At 32.8% G+C, this 24,584-nt stretch overlaps 1 protein-coding gene and 1 long non-coding RNA gene across 3 annotated transcripts; both read left to right on the plus strand.

Moving 5' to 3' along the window:
- The first annotated feature begins 7,801 nt into the window (after positions 1-7,801).
- On the plus strand, positions 7,802-8,965 carry LOC143557316 (uncharacterized). Of its 2 annotated transcripts, XR_013139549.1 has the most exons (3): positions 7,802-8,082; positions 8,265-8,318; positions 8,809-8,965. It is a non-coding gene; the product is annotated as an uncharacterized LOC143557316 (long non-coding RNA). The 2 variants fall into 2 exon arrangements; XR_013139548.1 differs by lacking the exon at positions 8,809-8,965 and having other exon boundaries at positions 8,265-8,538.
- Positions 8,966-15,321: 6,356 nt separating this feature from the next.
- Positions 15,322-18,844, plus strand: LOC143557317 (patatin-like protein 1). The gene is made up of 6 exons (XM_077046422.1): positions 15,322-15,750; positions 15,858-16,039; positions 16,137-16,323; positions 16,433-16,594; positions 17,356-17,658; positions 18,066-18,844. The coding sequence occupies exons 1-6, from the start codon at positions 15,622-15,624 to the stop codon at positions 18,291-18,293; spliced, it is 1,191 nt and encodes a 396-aa protein (XP_076902537.1). The 5' UTR covers positions 15,322-15,621; the 3' UTR covers positions 18,294-18,844.
- Positions 18,845-24,584: the final 5,740 nt, after the last annotated feature.

Raw genomic sequence — 24,584 nt, forward strand, 5'->3', positions numbered from 1 at the left:
ATGACAACATCACAGCTTATATACATACTCAACTACTCAACAAATTTTCTTTATTTTTTTTATAAATAATAATAACAAGCACCTGCAAGTCCCGAATCTGGATCACTACAGTAAGACATCACAATATTTTTGTGATCAAGACACTAACGGGCCTATGTATGACTGAGTAATTGTTTTTCTGCCTATCATTAGGAGAGATGTATATGGTGACATGCACATTTCTTCAAAATGACTCTCCACAGTAAGTTTAGCGTATCACTACGTGAATATTGACATTCGGTCGCACGAAAAAAGTGTGGCCGTAGGCCTTTAGCCACACACATTTGGTTCAGGTCATATGTGGCCAAAGGTCGCGACACCGTGGGTATGATATGGCCACACACAGTTTTTAGTGGCCTTATGTGGTAATAAGTGTGGCTAAAGGGAACAGGCATTAGTTGCTGGCCATCAAGAAACCTCTCCAATAAGTGTGGCTAAACGGTAGAAAATGGCCACATGACTATTTACTATGAGTGACCATTGCACGTATAGAGCCACATGAATTAATGTTTCAGCCACATGAATTTTATAATAATGTGGCCGATAGGGTTGAGCGTGCATTGTGACCTATACCGTGTGGATATAGCAAAGCAATGGCCACTTAAATTTAATAATAGTGTGGCTAATTATATTATATAGACACTTGATATTACATTAAAAGTGGCTAAAAATGTTTACTTGCCACTCAAACACTCCTTTGTAGATTATAGTGTGACTATTGTCTTATCGTTTGTCACGCATAATGCTTTTCGTAATTTAAAGTGTGGCTATTGTCAAACTTTTCGTCACACATAGTGAGGTATTGTGTGGCTAATCATATCATATAGACACTAGAGGTTATTGTCAATGTGGCTAAAAATGTGAACTTGCCAGTCAAACACTCTTTTGTAGGTTGTGGTGTGGCCATTGTCTTACCGTTTGTCACACATAATGCTTTTGTAATATAAAGTGTGGCGATTATCATACTTTTGCTCACACATAGATAAATGTGGCTATTTCATAAGTTTAACAAACACAATAACATAAATTCAAAACAAGTTTACATTAACAAACCTTCACTAATAAGTTATGAATTCAAAATATTTGAAACTACTACTAATTACTACTGACCTCAATCTTTCTCATAAACTCATCAAATTGTTTTTGCCTCCTTTCTTCATTTTCCTTAAGTTCTTTTTTCATTTATTCCATTCGTTGCACTCGTTTTTCCAACTCGTTTCTTGAATTCCGTTCATCTTTTTCCATTTCGGCTCTAACTTTTTGAACCTAAAATTGTTAAAATATTAGCATCATAACTAGTAAAGGGTTAATGTGAGGCGAAACCTCAAAGCACGACGACTATCACGCACGATCACATTAGACATTATGTATACACAAACAAAAACTTGAATCGACGACTCGTTGGTGATAATAATCGATGTCAACTGTACTAAAAAGTCCTAACATGTATTCACACATCGTATCATGACAAATCAACCAAACATTCATCATACAACTTAACTTATGATCACTTAGTTCACGAGACAGATTATAGTGTGTACAAACTGATTTTATTCACTAAGAAAAGTTTAAGTATAAATTCTACAAAATTTACCATAGTAGAATATATGAATTAGGTTTTTCAAAAAAAGTTTATAATATTTTTCTCATACATACAAAACTCACAATAATTCAACCATTACATATATGTACCAACAGTTCAGCGGATTGCACAACAAACACTTGTTTAATGGTTCTATCAACTCATTAATCTAATTTGTGCAAGACCAATTGGGTTGTCTTCAAAACTCATAATACTAACTTTCAGAACTGGAAACAGCCCGTTTGGTTTTGTCATTAGGGAGTTATGGTGTTGGAAAGACATGCCAAAATATAACTCCCCGAATCAGCTTTGACCAGTGTTTTTGTAAAATCATAAAAACTATTCAAAACGTGTCCAAAAATTACAAACTTTACCTTTCTGGAAACTAGATTCATAGTGCTATATCATAGAATCAAAAATCGTTCAGTAATCATTGTTTAACATCAATTTACATACCAATAAATAAACGAAAACGAATCTGTCAGCAAACTGTTGTCATCAAACAAGTGAAATACATATCTTTTTAGCGATGAAAGAAGATGTACTAAGCTTAAATTACAAGAAATAACACTTAAAATTGAAAATCCCCAAACTTGGTTCTTAGGGTTCTTCACACTCAACACGAATCCGGCAAAAATCGAGATAGAATTGATGGAAACCGACACCACACGTGAATTCCTCTCGCAAAAATAATTAGATTAGAGCCCGGAATCAAAGGATTTGGTTAAGAATTGAGTGAGTTAGAGAATTAATGATTGAGGATTATGGATTATGGTGGGTGTAAAGAGATGAAGAAGAAGAATAATAAGAAGGAATGAAGAGAAAGAAAAAAAGGTAGGTTAAATATGTGGTCAAATTAAATTTAAGAATTTGAGGGTAATTTAAAATTTTTTGAAGAAAATAGGGGGTTGAATTTAATTTGAAATTTTGAGGGAAGTGAAATTAATATGAACTAAATATGAAATACATATCTTTTTAGCGATGAAAAGAAGATGTACTAAGCTTAAATTACAAGAAATAACACTTAAAATTGAAAATCCCCAAACTTGGTTCTTAGGGTTCTTCACACTCAACACGAATCCGGCAAAAATCGAGATAGAATTGATGGAAACCGACACCACACGTGAATTCCTCTCGCAAAAATAATTAGATTAGAGCCCGGAATCAAAGGATTTGGTTAAGAATTGAGTGAGTTAGAGAATTAATGATTGAGGATTATGGATTATGGTGGGTGTAAAGAGATGAAGAAGAAGAATAATAAGAAGGAATGAAGAGAAAGAAAAAAAGGTAGGTTAAATATGTGGTCAAATTAAATTTAAGAATTTGAGGGTAATTTAAAATTTTTTGAAGAAAATAGGGGGTTGAATTTAATTTGAAATTTTGAGGGAAGTGAAATTAATATGAACTAAATATGAATTTAATTTATTTTTAATAATTAAAATAAAGAGTTGTTAGTGTAAATATGTATATATATATATATATAACAACTAATTAAACCTTAAATAATATAAAAAAATGTATTTTAAATATAAAAACATATCAAATAAATACAAGTGATATTTATAGTTGCTCTAAAAGAGTTGTATAAGAGTGTAGTAATCAGTGTTAACTCCCAATAAACCATACTTTCATTAGTGGGTCATACTAGTTCTTGATCAGTGTTAGTGTCCCATTATAGCATCTATCATGTCACGGTTGCTCTAAAAGAGTTGTATAGGAGTGTCATTAGTCATGGTTAGGTGTTAATGCCTGAAACACACCATACTTTCGTCAATAGGCCTTATTTGGCCTTGATTTGTGTCAATGGCCCAACATGTTATACATTCATCAATGGGCCTTGATTGGTATTAGTAGTCATTATAGAATCTATCATGTCCCCGTTGCTACAAGAGGGTTGTATATGAGTATAGTGAGCCATAGGCATGTGTCAACGCCCGATAACATGTCATACTTTTATTAATGGGCGATATTGGGCCTTGATTGTTGTTAATGGCCAATATCGTCTCTATCGTGTCATAGTTAGGTCAACAGGTTGTATAGGAGTGTAGTGATTCATAGTTGGTCGTCATACTTTGCATTAATGGACCGTCTTGGGCCTTGATTGTTGTTAGTGACCCATTGTAGTCCCTATCATATCATAGTTGCTCTAAAAGGGTTGAATATGAGTTTAGTGAGTCATAGTTTGTTTACGCCCAATAATATGTCATACTTTCATCAATGGGACTTTTGGACCTTGATTGTTGTTAATGGCCAGTATGGGTCTATCATGTCATAGTTACGTTAACAGGTTGCATAGGAGTGTAGTGAGTCATAGTTGGTCTCATCAAATGGCTTTGATTGGTATTAGTGGCCCATTATATCACCTATCATGTCATAGTCGCTACAAGGAGGTTGTATATGAGTGTAGTGAGCCATAGTCAAGTGTCAACGCCCAATAACATGTTATACTTTTATTAATGGAACATATTGGGCCGTAATTGTTGTTAATGGCCCAATATATCTATATCATGTCATAGTTAATTTAACAGGTTGTATAGGAGTGTAGTGACTCATAGTTGGTGTTAACGCCCAGTAGCATGTCATACTTTGCATTAATGGGCCGTCTTGGGCCTTGATTGTTGTTAGTGACCCATTGTAGTCTCTATCATATCATAGTTGCTCTAAAAGGGTTGAATATGAGTTTAGTGAATAATAGTTTGGTTAAAGCCCAATAATATGTCATACATTCATCAATGGGCCTTATTGGACCTTAACTGGTGTTTGTGGCCCATTATAGCCTTTATCACATCATAGTTGCTCTAAGAAGGTTGTATAGGAATGTCATTAGTCATAGTTAGATGTTAATGGCCGATAACATGTGATACTTTCATCAATAGGTCTTATTGGACCTTGTTGGTGTTAGTGGCCCATTATAACCTTTTTCATGTCATAGTCGCTCTAATGGGCCATATTAAGGCTTGTAATCTCTTAGTGGTCTATTATGGCATGTGATATGTAACTTTAGATATTTAGGGGTTATATCGTGTTATAGGGAGTCATATTAGACCATAATAGACAAAAACAAGTCATACATGTCCTAATGGGCCATATTGGGCCTTGAAATCTCTAATGGCCCATTATGCATATAATTTTAAATTGTGTCTTAAGAGGTACAACTCGCTTAACCCGTCGATATACATTAAACATAGGGGTGGCAAATGGGTTGGGTTGGGTCGAAATGGGTTATGGGTCGGAACGGGTTAGGGTCGAAACGTGTCAGGGTTGGAACAGGTCAACTAAAAAAAAGGTTGTTCTGGTTCGGGTCGGAACGGGTCAGGGTCAAAAGGTTCGGGTCATAACGGGTCTGGGTCAAAATGGGTCAAGGTCTGAACGGGTTAAAACTGGTTTTGGGTCTTCTTTTTAACAAGGACAATAGAGGAAATGTTTTAGTTTTATCATTAAAGTTTATGTTCCAGTCCAGTTCGTTTCAGCACTTAACAACTCATTTTTACAACAAACAACATGCTAAACAACTCGTTTAAGCGATTTTTCAGTCCATTTCAGCACTCAACAGCTCATTTTATGTATCTTCAGATACGTATATATGTATGACATGTGAAGGTATTGTATGTTGCTTGATTAACTAGAACTCATTCAGCGTAGCTAACTTTTAGTATGCACACAGGTAAATAGGTTAAAAAAGCTAGCATGAGGATGGCACATTGTACGATTGAACGACTGGCATCTAAAGATGGAATAAATTATGTTTTAATACGGTGTCTTATGATATGTTTCAAATACAAGATTTGTATGTTTTTGTAATGATTAGTTGAAGTTTTATATTCCACGAAAGTTTTTAATAAACTCTGATTTGTAGAACTATGTTTATGAGTAAATCCGACGTAAAGTGTAGGATAGCGGGATCGAGTATTGGAAAAACCCGGTTCTGAATATGGAACCGGTTTCGGATGTTACCGGGTATAAATCGGGTCCGGTTCGATTGCGGGTTTTGGTACTAAAATGTGTACCCTATCCGTACCCTACGGGAGGGGTCAGGTACGGGCTCGGGTATTAAAAACCCGGGTTTAAAAAAACAAGTTCCGGGTTCAGGTTTTTTGTGCACCTCTACATGTGAGTGCCTTATAAGGAGGAGGGCTCACAAGATTACATTAGTGTATAACAAGACACATTAAGTGGCATTGGCAAGGGTGCAGAGCACCCAACGCTCCCTCGCCCGAGCACATGCTCGGACGAAGGGCGTTGACCCAATGTAGCGTTTTGATGGTGCACTTTGCACTTCGCACGTTTGAGAGTCGCTTTAGTATTTTTGATTGGTCGGTTGAGGATAAACATCAACTTGCATGTGCTAAGTGTCGATATTATGCCAGAACCAGACCTATATGCATGATGGCCAAGTGTCGATTGCATGCATGACATGTGTCATTAATGCATACTGAGTGTGTGCATGTGACCGCAATAATTAGTAGATGTTGAGAAGGGTTTTGATCATCCATCACAACATAAGCAGATAACAAAACACACACGAAAAACTCATCAGCAAGCAGCATCGGTTCAAACTTTCGATCTCGTACTCTCTCGTTTCAGGTATAGTACGGGTGCTAGGTTAATTCCAATAGTACAACATTGCTTCGGTTGTTGTACCCTGGGATAAAACGGGTTTACCGATGTAGCCCGAAATTGTTTTAAGGGACCCATGTTGAACATGAATCTTTTATCACCCCATGATTAATCGTGTTTTCTTTCATTTCGGTTATTTCGCTTTACTAGTTATTATTTATAATTTGTTGTTCCACTTAATTTCAGTTTCGTTTAGCTCGTTTAAATAGTTGTAACGTTTCCTTTCATGTAGTGTTATTTATCTATTTCATGTATTGTAATTCACGTTAATAAATTGTATTTTATTTTATTCTATGAACGACTTTTCTACAAACTTATAACATATTTTAAATCACCATTTGTAAGAATACAAAACCCCTCGTTTGTGTTTATAACTAGTTTATGTCACGAAGTAAGTTCGTGTTTTAAAAAACATTTTTTTCTTACGTTTAACTCAAAGGAGCACTTTGATTAAATGATTTTTTGTTGATTTACTTCAAATTTGTAATTTTACAATTCATATGAACATTAAGTTTTCTGATTTGTAACTTGGTTAGTTTTATTTTAGAAAGTTGACTAACACAGATGATTCGACCCCTCCACCACCATCGCCACCGGTTGCGATTGTAACTGCAACAATTGTTTCAAATCATGCCGAGAAACCCAAAAAGTTCCCAGGGATGCACTTTAAAAGGTGAAAACTGAAGGAGTTCTCCTATCTTACTACTCTCTGAACCTTGTAAGGTTCTTGATTAAAAACGCTCATGTTCAAACGGAAGGGGCTGACAGTCAAGTTGTCAATGCGATAAAGGCCTGGAAGCACTCGGATATTTCACGCCGCAGCTACGTGTTGAATGGCCTTGTGGACTCGTTGTATAATGTGTATTGTGGAATTTAGACTGCCAAATAATTATTGGAGTCTTTAGACCACAAGTATAAAACAGAGGACACCGAAACAGAATGTATGTCGTTTCTTAGATTCAAAATGGTTGATAATAAGACCATGATCAACCAAGTCCAAGAGTTACAAGTTTTACTTCATTACATCCACGTGGAAGGGATGACCCTTAGCGAGACTTTTCAAGTGGTATCGATCATATAAAAGTTGCATCCTTAATTTGTGGGTAGAATGCAAAAACTTCCTTAACCATAAGAGAAAGGAAATGACCGTGAAGGATATTGTAGTCCGTCTTTAGATAGAAGAGGATAACATGATTTCTGTAACATCCCGTTTTTGTAGATATAAATAAAATATTTTGAATTTTATATTTCAAATATTATTAAACGAGCATGTTAGTTCACGTTTTAAATTATTAAACATCGTTAAAAATATTGAAATAAGAAATCGATTATATATATATGTTTCTACAAAATTATATATATGCATGTTTTGAATATGTTAGCCAACAATATAATTATATAATTACTAATATATATGATGCATAGAGAATGCATTCTCTATGTTTAGAATAAGGAGTGCACGTGGATGAGACATCACCACAAAAGCATGCTTACCACCTATTCACAGATGTCAAGTTCGTAGCAATTTTCTAAAATATAATTAGCCTTCCTTCATCTATAAGATAAGAATATGAAAGTTTTATGTTTATGAGAGAGAAACAAATATATATGGCTGTGAATTATGAAGGGGACGATGGTTTGTTAACAACAACAAAATTAAAAAGAGAGTATGCAATAATAGTCGATAGCAAAACTAGTGGTGCTAGTTATTAATATAAGGAATGAAGACTGTTGCTTGTTTGCAATAGTAAAACATAGCAACTAGTGGGATTCATGTTAGTTTAGTACTAGAAGATTAATCGGTGGTACTTCCGGTCTCATATAATCTAGATCAACGTTTGAAGGTAATACACTCAATCCATATATATATTAGGAACTGTATTAATATATATAACTATCAATATTAACTATTATTAGCTTGTTGATATGATGGCTTGAAATTATTTGGTTAAGATAATGTTAAGTTTAACCACTTATATTATTTATTAAACCTTATATTAAATTTTATATATATTGCTAATTATAGGAGATAAAGGGCAATTGAAAAGGGATTCACTTGAAATATTCTCTAGACGTCCAGGTGAGTTCATACAACTCTCCATATATTTTATATAATTTGGTCATAAGTTTATTTGGATGATAGAACTTGTGTAAACATGATTTATTTGAATGAGTAATGATAAGTGATCTTATTATAATATATTGGAGAGTATAATTATTGCCACGGGTGTAACGTGGTGGGAGTTAAATCACCATAGTGTGATAATTATTGCCACGGGTGTAACGTGGTGAGGGTTAAATCACGATAGTGTGATAAATGATTGCCACAAGTGGAATGTGGTGGGAGTAAAATCACCATAGTGTGATAATTATTGTTACGAGTGTAACGTAGTGGGGGAATAAATCACAATTATGTTATAAGAGTAAATTCACGGTTTAAATACTAAATTGCTATGATGAGAATATGGTGGTGGAGTAATGGTTATAATTGTGATGAGAAAAACATTATTGTATTTCGATAAATGAACTCACTTAGCTTTGCTAATGTTATCGTAAATAATGTTTTTCAGGTAAATCACCGGTGCACATATAGAAAAGTTTGGCCGAGCCTCGGTATGTTGAAAGATCGAACACTATGTTTATAACCCATGTTTGGATGTATAAATTATGGGTTAGTTAAATAAGTTTGATGGTGTAACTTACTCAACGTATCGGTTTTATATATAATGTGAAATTTGAATATAGTTATTTTGTCAATTTTTCATTATAATGCTTCCGTTGTTTGAACAATCTGGGACCGTTTTAAAGTATATTATTAAAATAATAATATAAAAAGACGTTTCAAAATAGGGTGTTACAATTTCCCAAAATGGTACCCTCGTGCCTATGGTCGTTGCCAAGAAAAATGTTTTTATGGACAATTGTCACGAGGGAAAAAGGGTAAAGGTGGTAAAGGCAAGGACAAAGGTAAGGTGAATAACCTGGGTTAAGTAAGGGGGTGGATTTCGTACAGTGAGAGAATATGAAGAGGTCGTGTTGACCAAATGTGGAATGTTTGTAGGCAAATGATATGTCCTTAATAACATGTTTAAACTCAATGTTGCAATTGTGAAAATCGAAATGAAAAAGAACAAGTCTTTTGTTTATATGCTTGAATGGCATGCGCGCCTCAGACATGTCAACTTTAATTCAATAGACACTTGATTAAATTGAAGAGTATACCAACATTTTGCAATAACTCAAATTCTAAGTGCAACATGTGTGTTGAATCTAAACTTACTAAAAAGCCATTTAAATAAACGAATAATCTAACTACTTGATTTAATTCACACCGATATATGTGATATAAAGGCGATTCTCGTAAGAGGTGGAAATAAATATTTCATCACCTTTATTAATGACTCACCGCCTCAATGGTCGGGTCAAACAACGCTTAGGTTTTACCAACGCGTGAGTTTTACCGACCAAATAAAAGTCCTTTTAAATATTTATCTTATATGATAATCTTTGTGTGTTAATTTGACGAACTTATTTTTTGGATTTTAACGCTCAGGTTATACCAACGTTGATTGTACCGTAACTAAGGTAACCGATACTGACCGAATTCGCTGTGACTCATCGTCGTAACACTCAAGTTTCACTAGCGCCTGAGTTTCACCAATGCCTGAGTTTGACGTTTGGGTTTTATCGACCAAATAAGTATTGTTTTAAATATTAAAAAATTTTATATGTTAATATTTTTATACGTTAATTCTATGAATTTATAATTTGGGTTTAATTATGGTACCATTACAAACTTAACCGATATCCATCGAATACGCATCAACTTACCGTCGCAACGCTCGGGTTTTACCAACGTCCGGGTTTCACCAATGCTCAAGTTCGACTCCCGGGCTTTACCAACCCAATAAACCTCATTTTAAATAATTTAATTTTTTTAATATGTCAATCTTTTTATATGTTAATTCGACGAATTTATATTTCGGGTTTAATTATGGTATGTTACAAATGTAACCGATACCAACTGAATACTTGTCAACGTACTTACCGCCCGCATCGCTTAGGGTTTTACCAACACCTTGATTTTACTGATCGAATAAACATTGTTAAGTATGTTAATTGTTTTTTTTAATAGGATAGGGCTGGCAATTTGTGTCTTAACAGGTTTAACAGGTAAGAGGCGATGCGCGTAATACAAATATCAAACTTGAATACCACTCGTTTAACTACTTTATACATCATGACTATAAGACAGTTTTAAGTTTTGTTTACCAATAAAGGATAATGAGGGAGTTTAGCCTACTAATTTCAATTATTTAAGAAAATAAAAAAATCACATACCGCACTTTTTTGATTAACAGGTCTTATCGTGTCTCTAACATATACCCAATTGCCAGCCCCGTTAAACGAGTGCCGACACTACTTTTTTTTTAATTTAAAAATTTTAAGTATGTTAATTTGACATTTTTTAGGTTTACTTCAAGTACTGTAACATGTAGTCAATACCGACCGAATTCACATTGACTCGCCGCTTTAACGCTCATGTTTTATCGACCGAATTTACTGCGTAACACGCGTGGGTAAATTACTAGTTAACACCAAAGACTATTGTTTAAATTGTATAGATAAATACAATATACGAGCCACCAAGGTTTGGCCGAATGGTAAAAACCTTTCCTCTTTGGTGTACACTAGGGGTGTTCTTCGGGTTATTTATTCGGGTTTCGGTTTGTTCGAGTCGGGTTGTTCGGGTTTGAGCTCAAAACAAATTGACCCAAGAACCGACCCAAATAAGTTCGGTTTGTTTGGGTTTCGGGTTAAACGGGTCGGGTTAATTCGGGTCGGGTTTCGGGTTTAATAAATTAAAAAAATTTATCCACCTTTAACAATATAAAAAAAACCATATTTTAAGTCGTTATAAAACCCTAATATACAACTATATTCAATAATGAATTATAATATTTAGCAAAACCTGAAATTTATCATGCAATCATGCATTAGACAGGATAAAGTGTGGATTAATACTTGTGTAGATTGAAGAAACATATCCAATACATATTGGTTAAATACTATACTATTTAAGTTTTTAAATTGAAGATACATTCTTAACATGCTTTATGGTAATTAATACATTGGGATCCAATGTAATAGATCCAAATATTAATTGGAGTATTGTGAGCACCCGAACAAGAATACATATGGTCACTATGTTACTTCACCGCTAAACTACCTTATAAAAATTAGGATACATACATCGATGTATCAAAATTCGGGTTATTCAGGTCAACCCGAATAAGGGTATTTTAACCCAAATACCGACCCGAATATTTTATCTCGGGTTCGGGTTAGGAGTTTAATCGGTTCGGGTGAATTCGGATCGGGTTATTCGGGTCTCGAGCCACTTCGGTTCGGGTTCTTTATTCGGGTACAGATAAAAAACACACCCCTAGTGTACACCGAGGATCGAACCCTAGCTAGGTGTAGGCGATGTAATATCCAAGAGTATTTGTATTTTATCAATTTGTCATTAATGAAATACAATAAAGGAAATTATTCATAAAAATAAAATTGTTTGATAAAGGATGTATCTTACATGTCAATGTCATAGAAATTGAAAATGTCACTCTTATCTATAACTACTTAATGACGTACTATTCCAAGATGCATGGGTCAATGTTTTCACAAAATCATTTAAACATGATTGTTGAACTTTGAAAGGTGAGAAACAAGACTAATCTTTTGTGATAAATACAGTGACAAAATCATGATTTCAAACATAGTCGTTACAATAAATACTTTCGTATTGTCTTTGCTTCCTTATCACATGTACTTTCTACGTGTATCCTCCGCAAATGAAACATTTTGAGTTAGTCTTCTGATCAATAGAAGATTCATTTGTATAAAACATCTTATTTGTCGTTTATTTTTGTATATAATTTTAAAAGTTGGATCTTTGACGGTATTTTTTTATAGCTGCTAATGACTTACACATCTTCTGATCATGCTTTTAATTTTATAGGTTTGTCCATTGTGAAACTAGAACCCTAAACCACTTCATCTTAAGTTGACAGATAACTATGTGTAATGGTTTTGAATAGAAATGGGGAAATTTTATTTGATATTTGTTTCTTATAACCGCCAACTTACACATCTTCTAATCATATACTTCTAAACCTATTCATTTATCCATTATGATACCAACCATAGAAAAACTATACCACAAACACCAATTTGTATCAAGGACGAATTGACAATCAAAAACACAAACAACACTCACTATTTAATTAGATGAACCGTTACAGTTGTGTAACCAAGAAAGTATGTCAAAACTCGGTTAAAATAAGCCCTCATACCACAACCCTAATAATGACTATGATCAACAAGTAATACCTATTATAATTAAACCTAAATTACGACCCCATAAACCGATTGCGTCAGTATTGAATCTCACCTAGAGAGCTTTGCGTTTTAGATAATTTAACCCTCGATAGCTTTTCACCTAGTATCTTGTTTTCCTTTATTTTACGGTATTTCACTTTTTCGCTGATAATATATAAACTCTAGTCGCATGTCACGTATACTATTGTCGATTTATAAAAGACAGGTTCAAATGAATACTCAACCATACCAATTATATGGACGGTTCCCTATCCAACCAGCTAGTTTGATGAGTTCTCAAAACAACTTAATGGACACGTATCTTAACAATTACTAAACTTGAAATTAGCCCTAGTAAAAGAAAGACTATGTCAAACTTGGACTTTCTAATAAACCGTCTTTTCGTTTATTTTTATAAAGTCGCCAGGATATAAATAATAAGAATAAATGTATATAAATAAAAAAGATAAGTTCTCACGCATGAAAACACAAACACAAGCAGCTTTGCCTTTACGTTGCATGAGCACAAACTTTTCGACACACTGAAAACTTCTAAAACTTGCCAAATAAGGTCATCAGATCGAGCTATGACTTTCCGTAAATACTAGACTTAAGTTTTAATTAATAATAATATTCAGACCCAAGGTATAATTTCATGTTAACTATAAAATTATCAATAAGTTTTCACCATCCTCGTATCTTCTTTACTTGTTTTAAAGCTTAGGCGCCACCATCTTCTTTACTTGTTATAAAAAATATATGTAGTCCACAAATGTACAGATCTAGTGAGTAGCAAAAAGTGGCTTAGGCGCCGCCATCTAGGCAAAGATCGTGGTCACAATCATACTTACTATGAGTTCATGAATTGTTTGGTGATATTTAAATTAGTTTCTCTCTCATTTACTCACTTTTCACCATGAGCCCAGTCACGACACTCATTGCATGCCCCTCTCACCAATGGGCGGCGTGGTGTATCCCACACCACCTCTCACGAAGTTATGATAGATTCCCTGATTATAATTAGAGTTGGAAGAAAAAGTTGAATTTCTTATTATGTTTTATATTTATAAGGTAACAAATGTAAAAAAAGATTAAAAAAAATATATGTAGTCCACAAAATTTAATGATTAAATATGAAGTAAAACAGAAAGATTTATTATAGATGGTATATGAGTTTTTAAGCAAAAGAGGTGAAGAAAATAGGTTAGAGAACGTTTCAATTTGTAGACACAACACAACAAAACAAAACAAAACATGCATATGGGATTTGACTATCCATGTACGATCGCTCCAAATCCTCCAATGACCATAGATGCCTATCCATCATTTCCTATGAGACCACACGTAGTGGTAGGCCGGGGTGAGAAGTGTGTCACGTGACGCCCAGTCTGCAAGAAGATATATTTTATTTTAGGGGTGTAGTGGTGTGCGGGAGATTCGAGGAAGAGGTGTCAAAAGTTTAGTAGTTATATGAATAAAAAGTTTATAAAAGTGAGTGGGCCTCACATGAATTTGGTCTAAGAAATATTTTCCGTCCATCCTCTTCTTGTTCACTTCTCAAGAGAAAGAGAAAGAGAAAGGTGGGTGTGTGTGTGTGGGGGGGGGGGGGGGGGGGGTTCTCTTTTAAATATGCTTGTTTCTTCAATGGGTAAAATCTCATTTTGATTTCTAGAACATTTTGTAAGATCTTAATCTATTATATAATTTATCCAGGTTTTTTAAAAAAAATAAACATGGTATATAAAAATCTGATCATTGAAAAGCTTGTTATTAATTTTATTATGGGCTGGTTTTAATTAACTCTCTAAATTCATACACGTTCATGTTATAACTTTGAACCTTGATCTTTCAAGCTTGTTGATATACTTTCATTTTACTCTCTTCTTTGCATACTTGGTTGATTCTTTGGTAAACATGAGTTTGCTGATTATTATGACTTAAAATGATTCATTAAGTGTATAAGTGATATGTATGTGGTATAAGTCATTGATAATAAACAAATACAATATAAGTTTACATAACTTAATCATTATCAGAACACAAGATCATTACTTCAAATTAAAGTTTAAATCATTGACGTTATTCCGTCATATTCAGTATGAAAAGCGAAAAAGAATGATGTTGTTTGAACATTAAACCACCTATATATGTACCTCTGCGGCTCCGCTAGCGGATATGAGTTAGAAAGATTTGGGGAACATGTATTTTGGCTTTCTATTTAACTTATGCACAATTTTAATAAGTAAATTACGTATATAACCATTCAATTATTAAATAGTCTTTGTAAAACTTACACAAATAGTCCCTTATATCTGAAAGACCTGACTATCCTTTTGTTTAACAGAATAGTCTAACATGACCAAAATAGTTAAAATCAAGAGAGATTTTATTTTTGGACTTAACTGATTAAAATAGCCAAATGAAAATGGTTATAAACCATGTGATAGAATATTCAGAGTTTTCCTTTGTATTTTAGATAGTTTTCTTGTGATATATTTCCTTACTTTTGTTTTTTTTTTTTTTAAATTGATTTGTACTCATAATGATTTGTATTATGCATAGATCTCTCACAATACACGTGTATATATACAAGTCAACAAATTAAAGGCAGGACATTGTTCTTTGCAAACAAGATGCGTTCAAATCGTATATTTTATGTAGTAAAAATTTTGTATGCTTATGGACCACATTTTAGTGGTAATTAAATAAAAGTGCATGTACGTAGTTTTGAATAAAAATAAAGTAGCAAATATACAATGAAACTTGCCGCTCGCCTTTTTGCATTGATATTGATGGCTTGGTGATAGACTTGGAATTATTCTCCTTTGTGACATAATGCAACTCTTAATAAATTATGTGTTTCACGTTGCATGAGAAGAGACTTCAAACTCTCCAAATTGGACGTCTATGATTACATCACATCAAGTAGCAATATGCCTATATAAACACCAAACACACAATCTTTTCTATATCGTATACCTTTCTCGACCTATAAGCATATATCAATGGCGAAAGCACAACAAAATGAACTCGCTACTAATGGAAAACTTATCACCATTCTTAGCATTGACGGAGGAGGTATTAGAGGGATCATTCCTGGCACTATACTTGCGTTACTCGAATCTCAACTTCAGGTATATGTTTATCATATATTGTGCACGTATGTACAAAATGAAACGCTAGTTAGACGTCCATATATTACACTAGGATATATGATGGAATATATGTGTTGATCATGTAGGAATTGGATGGAAACGATGTAAGACTCGCAGATTACTTCGATGTCATTGCAGGAACAAGCACTGGTGGTCTTGTGACCACCATGTTAACCGCTCCTGATGAAAACAATCGACCTCTTTATGCAGCCAAAGATATTGTACCTTTCTATATGGAGCATGGCCCAAAAATATTTCCACAACAAGGGTTTGTGTTAAATTGTGCAAATTCTTCTAATTTACAACTTTTTGTGGTAACACAATCTAATATGGTTGTAATATTTGGATTAATTCTATGAATATAGGGGTATATGGGGATCAATAGTGAATATCGTTAAGAGGCTAATCGGACCAAAGTACAATGGCAAGTATCTACGGAAGCTTCTGAGGGATAAACTAGGAAACACTCGTCTGAACAATACATTAACCAATGTTGTCGTTCCTACATTCGATATCCAACGTCTACAACCCACCATTTTCTCAACTTACGAGGTTTTAATCACCAAAAGTTTAAATTTAGCATGTTATAATGAACAAATCATTGAATTTTATATGTTCTTGTTAGAAAATGTGCCCTAATGAATGTTGTATGAACTTACAGGCAGAAGTTAATCCATCCTACAATGCTCTGTTATCGGATATATGCATCTCTACGTCTGCGGCTCCAACCTATTTCCCCTCCTACTACTTCAAGAACAAATATGCAGATGGAAATGATCAAGAATATAATCTTATTGATGGTGGTGTTGCTGCTAACAATCCGGTATACATAGATACATTATAATTTCTTGTACGCTTTAAGTTTTAACCATTTAATATACTAGATTACGCTCCTTTTAGAGAGGAAAACGTAATTTCAATTTTTTTTTAGTTTGTATATGGTTTAGAGACGTGGAAAGTACTTTCAAGCATTTTTTAAAGTTTTTTATGTTTGAAGTAATTGGATCTCGGAGGTACAGATCAAGATTAAAGGAGATAACGAAAGATATAATCTTGATTTCACATATAAACGAGGGTTAAGTATGAACAACCAAAAAGCACAATGAGTGAACTGACACGAACACCGATAGTTTTGTGAGAATTACTCATAACTTTTTCAATATTATTAAGAACGAAACCACACAAAAATACAATATTACCTTAAACCATCTATTTTAACTAAAACTTCACTTGCTAAACTAGACTCCTAACTATACTCAAACTAAGAAATCAAATAAACTAATTAAACTAAACTTATCTTCAAACTCTTTATTCATTTCAGGCCTTGTAAATCTCGGTTATTCTTAATTAACCCTCGTTCACATGTGAAATCAAGATTATATCCTTCATGTTTTACGAATAGGTAGCGGACTCATGTAAACCTTGATAAATATTTTAATAGTGCACTAAGGTTTGCAAACTAAAGAAAATTGTGAGCAAAATAATCCAACTATGGTAAAAAGTATTCAAGCTATTTGTATAAAATTTTCTTTCGCTATATGAGCAAATGGTTATTTGTATAACAATTTTTTTACTGTTTTTTAGATGCTTGTTACAATAAGTGAAGTGGCAAAACAATTGATGAGAGAGAACCCAAAATTCTTCCCCGTTAACCCTATGGATTATGGTCGGTTCTTAATGATCTCAATCGGTACGGGTGCACCAAAAGAAACGAAACAATACAACGCTAAAATGGCATCCAAATGGGGTCTTTTTGGTTGGCTGCTCCACAATGGTTCCAACCCTATAATCGACGTATTCACTCAAGCAAGCGCAGATATGGTCGACACCCATGTTTCAGTGTTCTTTCAAGCAGTTCATTCCCAACAAAATTACCTTCGAATCCAGGTAATATTTAAGATTATTCAAAAGTATAACGCATAAAACGATTTTCTTGAACTTATTTTTGGAAATAGTTTGTTTAAAAATTAGAAACCAAGCTCGTAATTACAATTACTTTTAGAACTCATTATATTTATAGGCATTTCGTTACCCCTGTAAAACTCCACAAATTCTCTAGATGACAAATGAACTCCGTATTTTTCTTTACCGTATGTAACTAATTTTGCACCAGTTTTATATGTAGAGTTCGCTAACTTGCCACCTAAGCGAACTTAGGAGTTTTTATTACAAGAGTAGCAAAAACAGCTAAAAATACAACTCTCATTTATAAATAAAACGCTTATACAAAATATTCTGATTTAGTTACTCCAAACTTCAAACTAATAGGGTAAGTAATTGATGAATTTGACCAGGAAGATACATTAAGTGGTGATGAAGCTTTAGTGGATGTTGCAACTAAAGAGAACATGGCCAAGCTGGAAGAAATTGGTGAAAATTTACTGGCAAAACCTGTTTCGATAGTTAATCTTAAAACTGGTTTGTCTGAACCGATAGGAAATGGCCAGACCAATGCCCAAGCTCTTAAACGGTTAGTAAATACAGTGCAACTTGTTGCTCGTTTACCTACCACTTTAGTTTAATCGTTTTGAATTGAATATATCCCCAGTAAGAGTACGCATGAAAATCGTTAGTATATTAACTATAATATCATAAACTAATATTACATATTTTCAATTCATTCAGATTTGCGAAGTTGCTTTCCGACGAGAAGAAGCATAGAGAAGCATCGAAAACACCTTCTTCGAAGTCATACAATGGTTTCACTTAGAAGTTTCCGAATTCCGATTGCATATGATAAAGAAACACAAACACCACATTTAAACATACATGTAAATATATATAGTTCTTAAAGTGATACTATGTAAATTACTAGTTAGGTCTTGAATGGCTTGCACTTCTATTGTTTTATACTACGATAATATGTTTGTTTTGTTAAATATAAATAAGTTATTTATGGTTTATCACAGACTTTAATTTTATATGATGTGTTATATCAATAGTTCAAGCTGCAGTAATCTGATGTGATCTAAACACGAGAGGACTAACGTTTATGTAATCTTTGTTGAACAATCGTTTATGTAATTTGAAAACTGACTAGGCATCTCCATTAAAGACACACACTTGGAACAACCATTTCATGTGTTCCCTTACATCTAATGTAGATGCATGTAGGCTGATATATGTTGTTTATTCAACTTGACACAACGAAAGAGAGACAGATTATGCAATAACTACTGTGATTCGATTGATTCAATAGAACGATTACAATGAGAAATCAAACAATAACAAAGAAGGAGATGAGAAATAGATTCAAAGAAAGAGAGGTGAGAAGATTAGAGACGACCACTTTCTAACATTTTTCATTCATGCCTTCGTTGTAATTCAACCTATCCTTTATATCCAACGGTAATTCCCGATCAAACCTTGATCTCTGTTTAGTTGGGTCACTGAAATGGGCTGTATGGTTGGGCCTCGTGTGGGTCCAAGTATGTTTCATAACAATATATCTATATGCATTTCTACACTTCTTTTTACAAGTTTTATACATTTATAAAGGATATACACTGTACGTATACATATGCATATGCATATAAATACATATACGTAAGTACATACATGTATACATACAAACACAAATATTAATAAAATAAACAAAGATACTGTCTTTGTATCATTGGGAATTCATAGTTCATATACCATATACACATCTAAACAAAGTCTTAAGAAATATAAACTTATGACTTCATTATACCAAAGTCCTTTACGTGTGCTCAAATAACAAAGTCTTAAGAAATCTTCAACGAGTTGAAACTGCACCCGAGCCGAGTTGGTCATCTTGTTGAAATCGCAGTACTGGAACCTCGTTGACCAAGACCCGAGCATCACCAGCCAAAGAAGTGTGTACTGCCGGGATTACCCTAGCACCCGAACCATATTTGTAACTCAAGTTCGGGATCATGAAAGTTGGAAACGAACTGAACTATTTGTGGTGCGTGGTGTGAATGGTTTGCTACTGATGTGAGTACACTAGTAAAGAAAATGTCCATTTTAGAACGGTTAAATGAGGTTTACATAACGGCTTCACAACCGTTTTAAACATTGCGTTGCAAAATGTATTTAAAACGGTTTATAAAGGTGTAAAATGGTATCCAAAAACAACGCTTCATTGCGGTAGTAATATAGAAAAGACCTATGTAAATGATATAAGAAGAAAACAACAGTTTTTTATTACCCAAAAACAATGGTTCATTGATTATTCTAAAAACAACGCTACTACATCTTTGTTTTTCTCTTTCAAATAAAAGTTATATTTATATTAACTAACACATTGTAGCAACCAAAAGCCTCAAATTCAATTTATATACATAAACCATCTTACATTTATACAAAAATGGTCTAATTCATAAATAAAAACTAAACAAATATATATACAACGTTATTTCAACTTTCGCTCATTCGTTCAAAATAATTCTCGGATAACATCCTTAAAATCTTCTAAATTGCATTTGCATATTCTTCAACAGTTTGTGTAAGAAACCTTTATTTCCTTTCCATGTTATGGTCGGTCAAGCTATAGATAAAAGCAATATATTTCAATTCCACTAAACTTAACAAGATTAGAATAACTAACATAAGGAAACCCACTCTATAATATATGTTAAAATGGATCGCTTAGCATTTACATGAGACTACAAATTTAATCAAAGTAGGTGACACAAATTAAGTTTATTTGAAAGCTACTATGTGTGGCTTAACAAGTCATATTGTATTGGATTAGAAACAACATAAAAAAACAACTTCATTGTTGTTCATAGTCTATTTCATGTTCTTCCTTGTTCTTCCTTGGGTATGCTCATCAATCATCATTCACTCTCTTTAGCTCTAAGTCATTCCTAAGTGCAACTTATTTTGCCCAAGATCCATATTAATATGCAATAACCTAAAGCATTATTTTCAAAACATACAATGTTAATCACTAACATTCCCTTTACATGGTGTAACATTATATACTTTCTCATTTAAACTTTTTATTAGATACTTGGTGTGCATTCTTCTTTCCTTTAATTTTATAATCCTTTCATTTAAAAGAAAACTCCAAAAACAATATATCACTTCCATTTTTAAATATATTTATCCAAACGAATAAAACTCCAAAAAACAGAATAACGAGAGACATGCCTGAAATGTAGTTTAACAAAAAAAGCTTATTCCTTTAAAAAGAAACTTTATGATTAGAGAATGAAAATAATAATGGAATGAATATGTAACTATGTGACGAAATCAGAGGCATCAAATAATCAATAAGCTCAACATAATGATAAACCTTACGCGAATGTAATCTTTCAATCAGTAAACATAAAGTAAAATGAAATCTACAGTTGAAACATAACAAAATCAAGCCTCATAATGTAACAACTCAGATTTTTCAAATTAATATTTTATATCCGTTACCCGACCCGTTTTTATGTTCGAAAAATTTTATCAATAAAATATTTTGTTATTGATAAAATTATTGAGAAATCTTAGTTTATATTTTGTTAAAAACGGACATGTTAACTAGCCACGTTTCCAAATGTTGGTTAAACCATATATATATATATATATATACACACACACAGACACACATATGTATTTATAATAGTTGTTAAAATTTTTAAAGTTTTTATAATAAAGGTTTTAATATTTAAAAAGGGTTTTTAGTTAAAATATATATTTAAAATTTATTGTAAATTAACATGTTAAAATATACTTATAAGTTTAAGTATTTTATAAAAGATTTTATTTTATATAAATATTGTTATTTTTTATCAATTATTTATTATCTACAATACTAATATGAAAGAAATATTTATTAATAATAAAAATATATATAAATACATTATATGTATTTTTAGTTTAAAACAAACATTTATAACAAATCTCTTTATATAATCTATCCAAAATTTTATAAATATTTAATTAAGTATTTTATTAATTAAACATACTATTTATAAAAGTAATAATTCAAAATAATAAAGTAATAATAAATCTACGTAATATTTAACTTTCGCAAGGACACACTCGATCATCAAAGTCGCGAAACTCCGTCTAGTTTTAGATTTGTAATTAAGATTTCTCATTGGTAATTCCCGAAGAGCGTGATTTATCGTTTTCTTATCGAAACATTCTGCTTTGCTTATTTGATAATGTGAGTATTTCACTCCCCTTTTTATCAAATGTTTATTATCTACAATACAAATACGAAAGAAATCTTTATTAATAATAAAAATATATATAAATACATTATATGTATTTTTAGTTTAAAACAAACATTTAAAATAAATCTCTTCATATAATCTATGAAAATTTTATAAATATTTAATTAAGTATTTTATTAATTAAACATACTATTTATTAAAGTAATAATTCAAAATAATAAAGTAATAATAAATCTATGTAATATTTAACTTTCGCAAGAACACACTCGATCATCAAAGTCACGAAACTCCATCTTGTTTTAGATTTGTAATTAAGAGCTTTTGAGGACATATGCGCAACTTATTAATTTACCTATTATTTAGTATCCACAACTGCAACTGTTTAATCATTGTGTGTATATCAGTTTAATGCCTAACTTGCAATATGTTTATTTGCTCTATTTTACCGCATTCGGAGAGGTTCATCATAATAATAGTATGATCATACGACCGCCGTAGTGGCCGACGTCCAACCACATTACAATGGTTTCACCGACAACTCATTTTTTGTAACCAATGCCCGATTCGCATGGCAGCGGTTTAGCCCATTCTTTATGATCTGTTTGCCTTATGTGTTCAAATTAATTGTTTACAACTTCTTAGATAGTTGTTTAATTATTGTTTATTATTATATTGTCGTGCATGCACACACACAACTCCGAGGCTATCCCTCAACTTCAAAATAATTTTTCTTTAATATTTTAAATCAAGTAGATTGCCTTTTATTTTTGAGAACTTCATTAAGAATTCCCTAGTTTTGTTTTTACTCCTTCACCTTAAGGTTAGGTAGTATGAAAGTTCCTATAGTAACTAGAAGGGGGAGACTACTCTGAGTTTGGCCTTGGCAAACCGGTTCCGAGAACCCAAGGTAAGACGCTATTCCTTACCTGGAGGATAACTTGGCCACAATACTCGAGCTTATTGGCCAAAGCGGAACACAACTTTCATATGACCGACACCTTAGGTTGTTTTTAAACCGAATTAACGGTGGTTCGTGGATAAATTCGGTAACTTCCTATTACTGTGTTTTGATATTAAATGGTTAGTTGGGTGAAAAATCCATGGTATCCATGGGCACTCCTACTATCCATCCCTCAACTTGTTTTGAATATTATTTTTGTCGGAGTTTATCATACGTGGTGGTTCACGGGATGCTCAAACTAATCTTTTTTATCTCATTAGTTCTTTATTTAGTTGTAAAGATAAAAAATGCCATGTAGCGTTCATGGGTCGTCCAACTCTATTGTATTGATAATTCGTTAATTAGTTGATACAGTTAAAATGCCATGTAACGCTCATTGGCCGTCCTAAATGAACAAAAATTAAAAAATTTAAAACCTTTAATTAGATGATTCATATAGATAATAATTAATTATTTTCTATTAATACATAAACAAGCATAAATAAACATACATAAACAAAGATAAATAAACGAACATAAACGAACGTACGTTCATGAACATAAATGAACGAACGGAACATGTGTTCATGTTCGTTCGTTTAATTAAGCGAACACAAATTTTGTGTTCGTGTTCGTTCATTTATTAAATAAACGAATATAAACAAACTTCCCGCCGAATGGTTCACGTACAGTTCACCGAACGTTCGGTTCGTTTGCATGCCTACTATTTTGTTCTATTCAATTACAAAATATGATATTAATTATACTTATTTGTTTTTCATATTCTGCTGTTCGAGCTACCACCACTCCCATCCTCAAAAACACCATACATAACTGGCAAGAAGCCAAAGGCAAAGTACACAACGATTTACAGGGTGACCAAACAGAAGACAAGGAGAAGTGCCAAGAAAACCTACGCCTTAGCTAGTATATAGGTAGTCGTTATTTAGTATATATATATAGGTATAGCTTGTTTTGCATATATCTTACAAAAAGATGTATAGATTTGCTTTGGTGAATATTACTGTTAATATAATTTGTTTCTAATTTTGTTTTGTCATTCTTGTTTACAGCTGTTTTATATTACTGCACAAAAAATAAAAATAATTATATATTGTCTAATTACACACTATTGGCCACATAGAAACACATTAAATAGGTGTGGCCAAAAGTAAGACAACAACCACACTTCAAAATAAAAAAATTCGAGTCTACAAATGACCATTAGCCACAACACAAACATTGTTGTGTGACGGAATGATAGTAAAGTTGATGGAGTAACAAATTATGTGTGGCTAAAAGTGTGACATAGCCACATCGAAAACACAAAAATTTGTGTGGCTATAATAACCATTACCCACACCATGCTTGCTTCGTTTTGTGTGTGTGTGTGTGTGACGGAATCATATAAAACGTCATATAAAAAAAATCACTAAGTGTGACCAAATGGCATAAAATAAACACACTCTACATATTTTCGTGTGTCCATTACCCATTGACCACACTTTCATCACTTGGTTTTTGTTTGTGTAGCAGAACGAGATCAAACATCATTGAAAAAATCACTATGTGTGACCAAAAGTATGATAATAGCCACACTTTATATTACAAAAGCATTATGTGTGACAAACGGTAAGACAATGGTCACACCACAACTACAAAAGAGTGTTTTAGTGGTAAGTTCACATTTTTAGCCACATTGACAATAACTTCCAGTGTCTAGATGATATGAT

The sequence above is a fragment of the Bidens hawaiensis genome, unplaced genomic scaffold (assembly GCF_021521415.1).
Source record: "Bidens hawaiensis isolate Kalapana, Puna unplaced genomic scaffold, B.hawaiensis_p1.1 tig00018889_1, whole genome shotgun sequence".
Lineage (NCBI taxonomy): Eukaryota > Viridiplantae > Streptophyta > Magnoliopsida > Asterales > Asteraceae > Bidens > Bidens hawaiensis.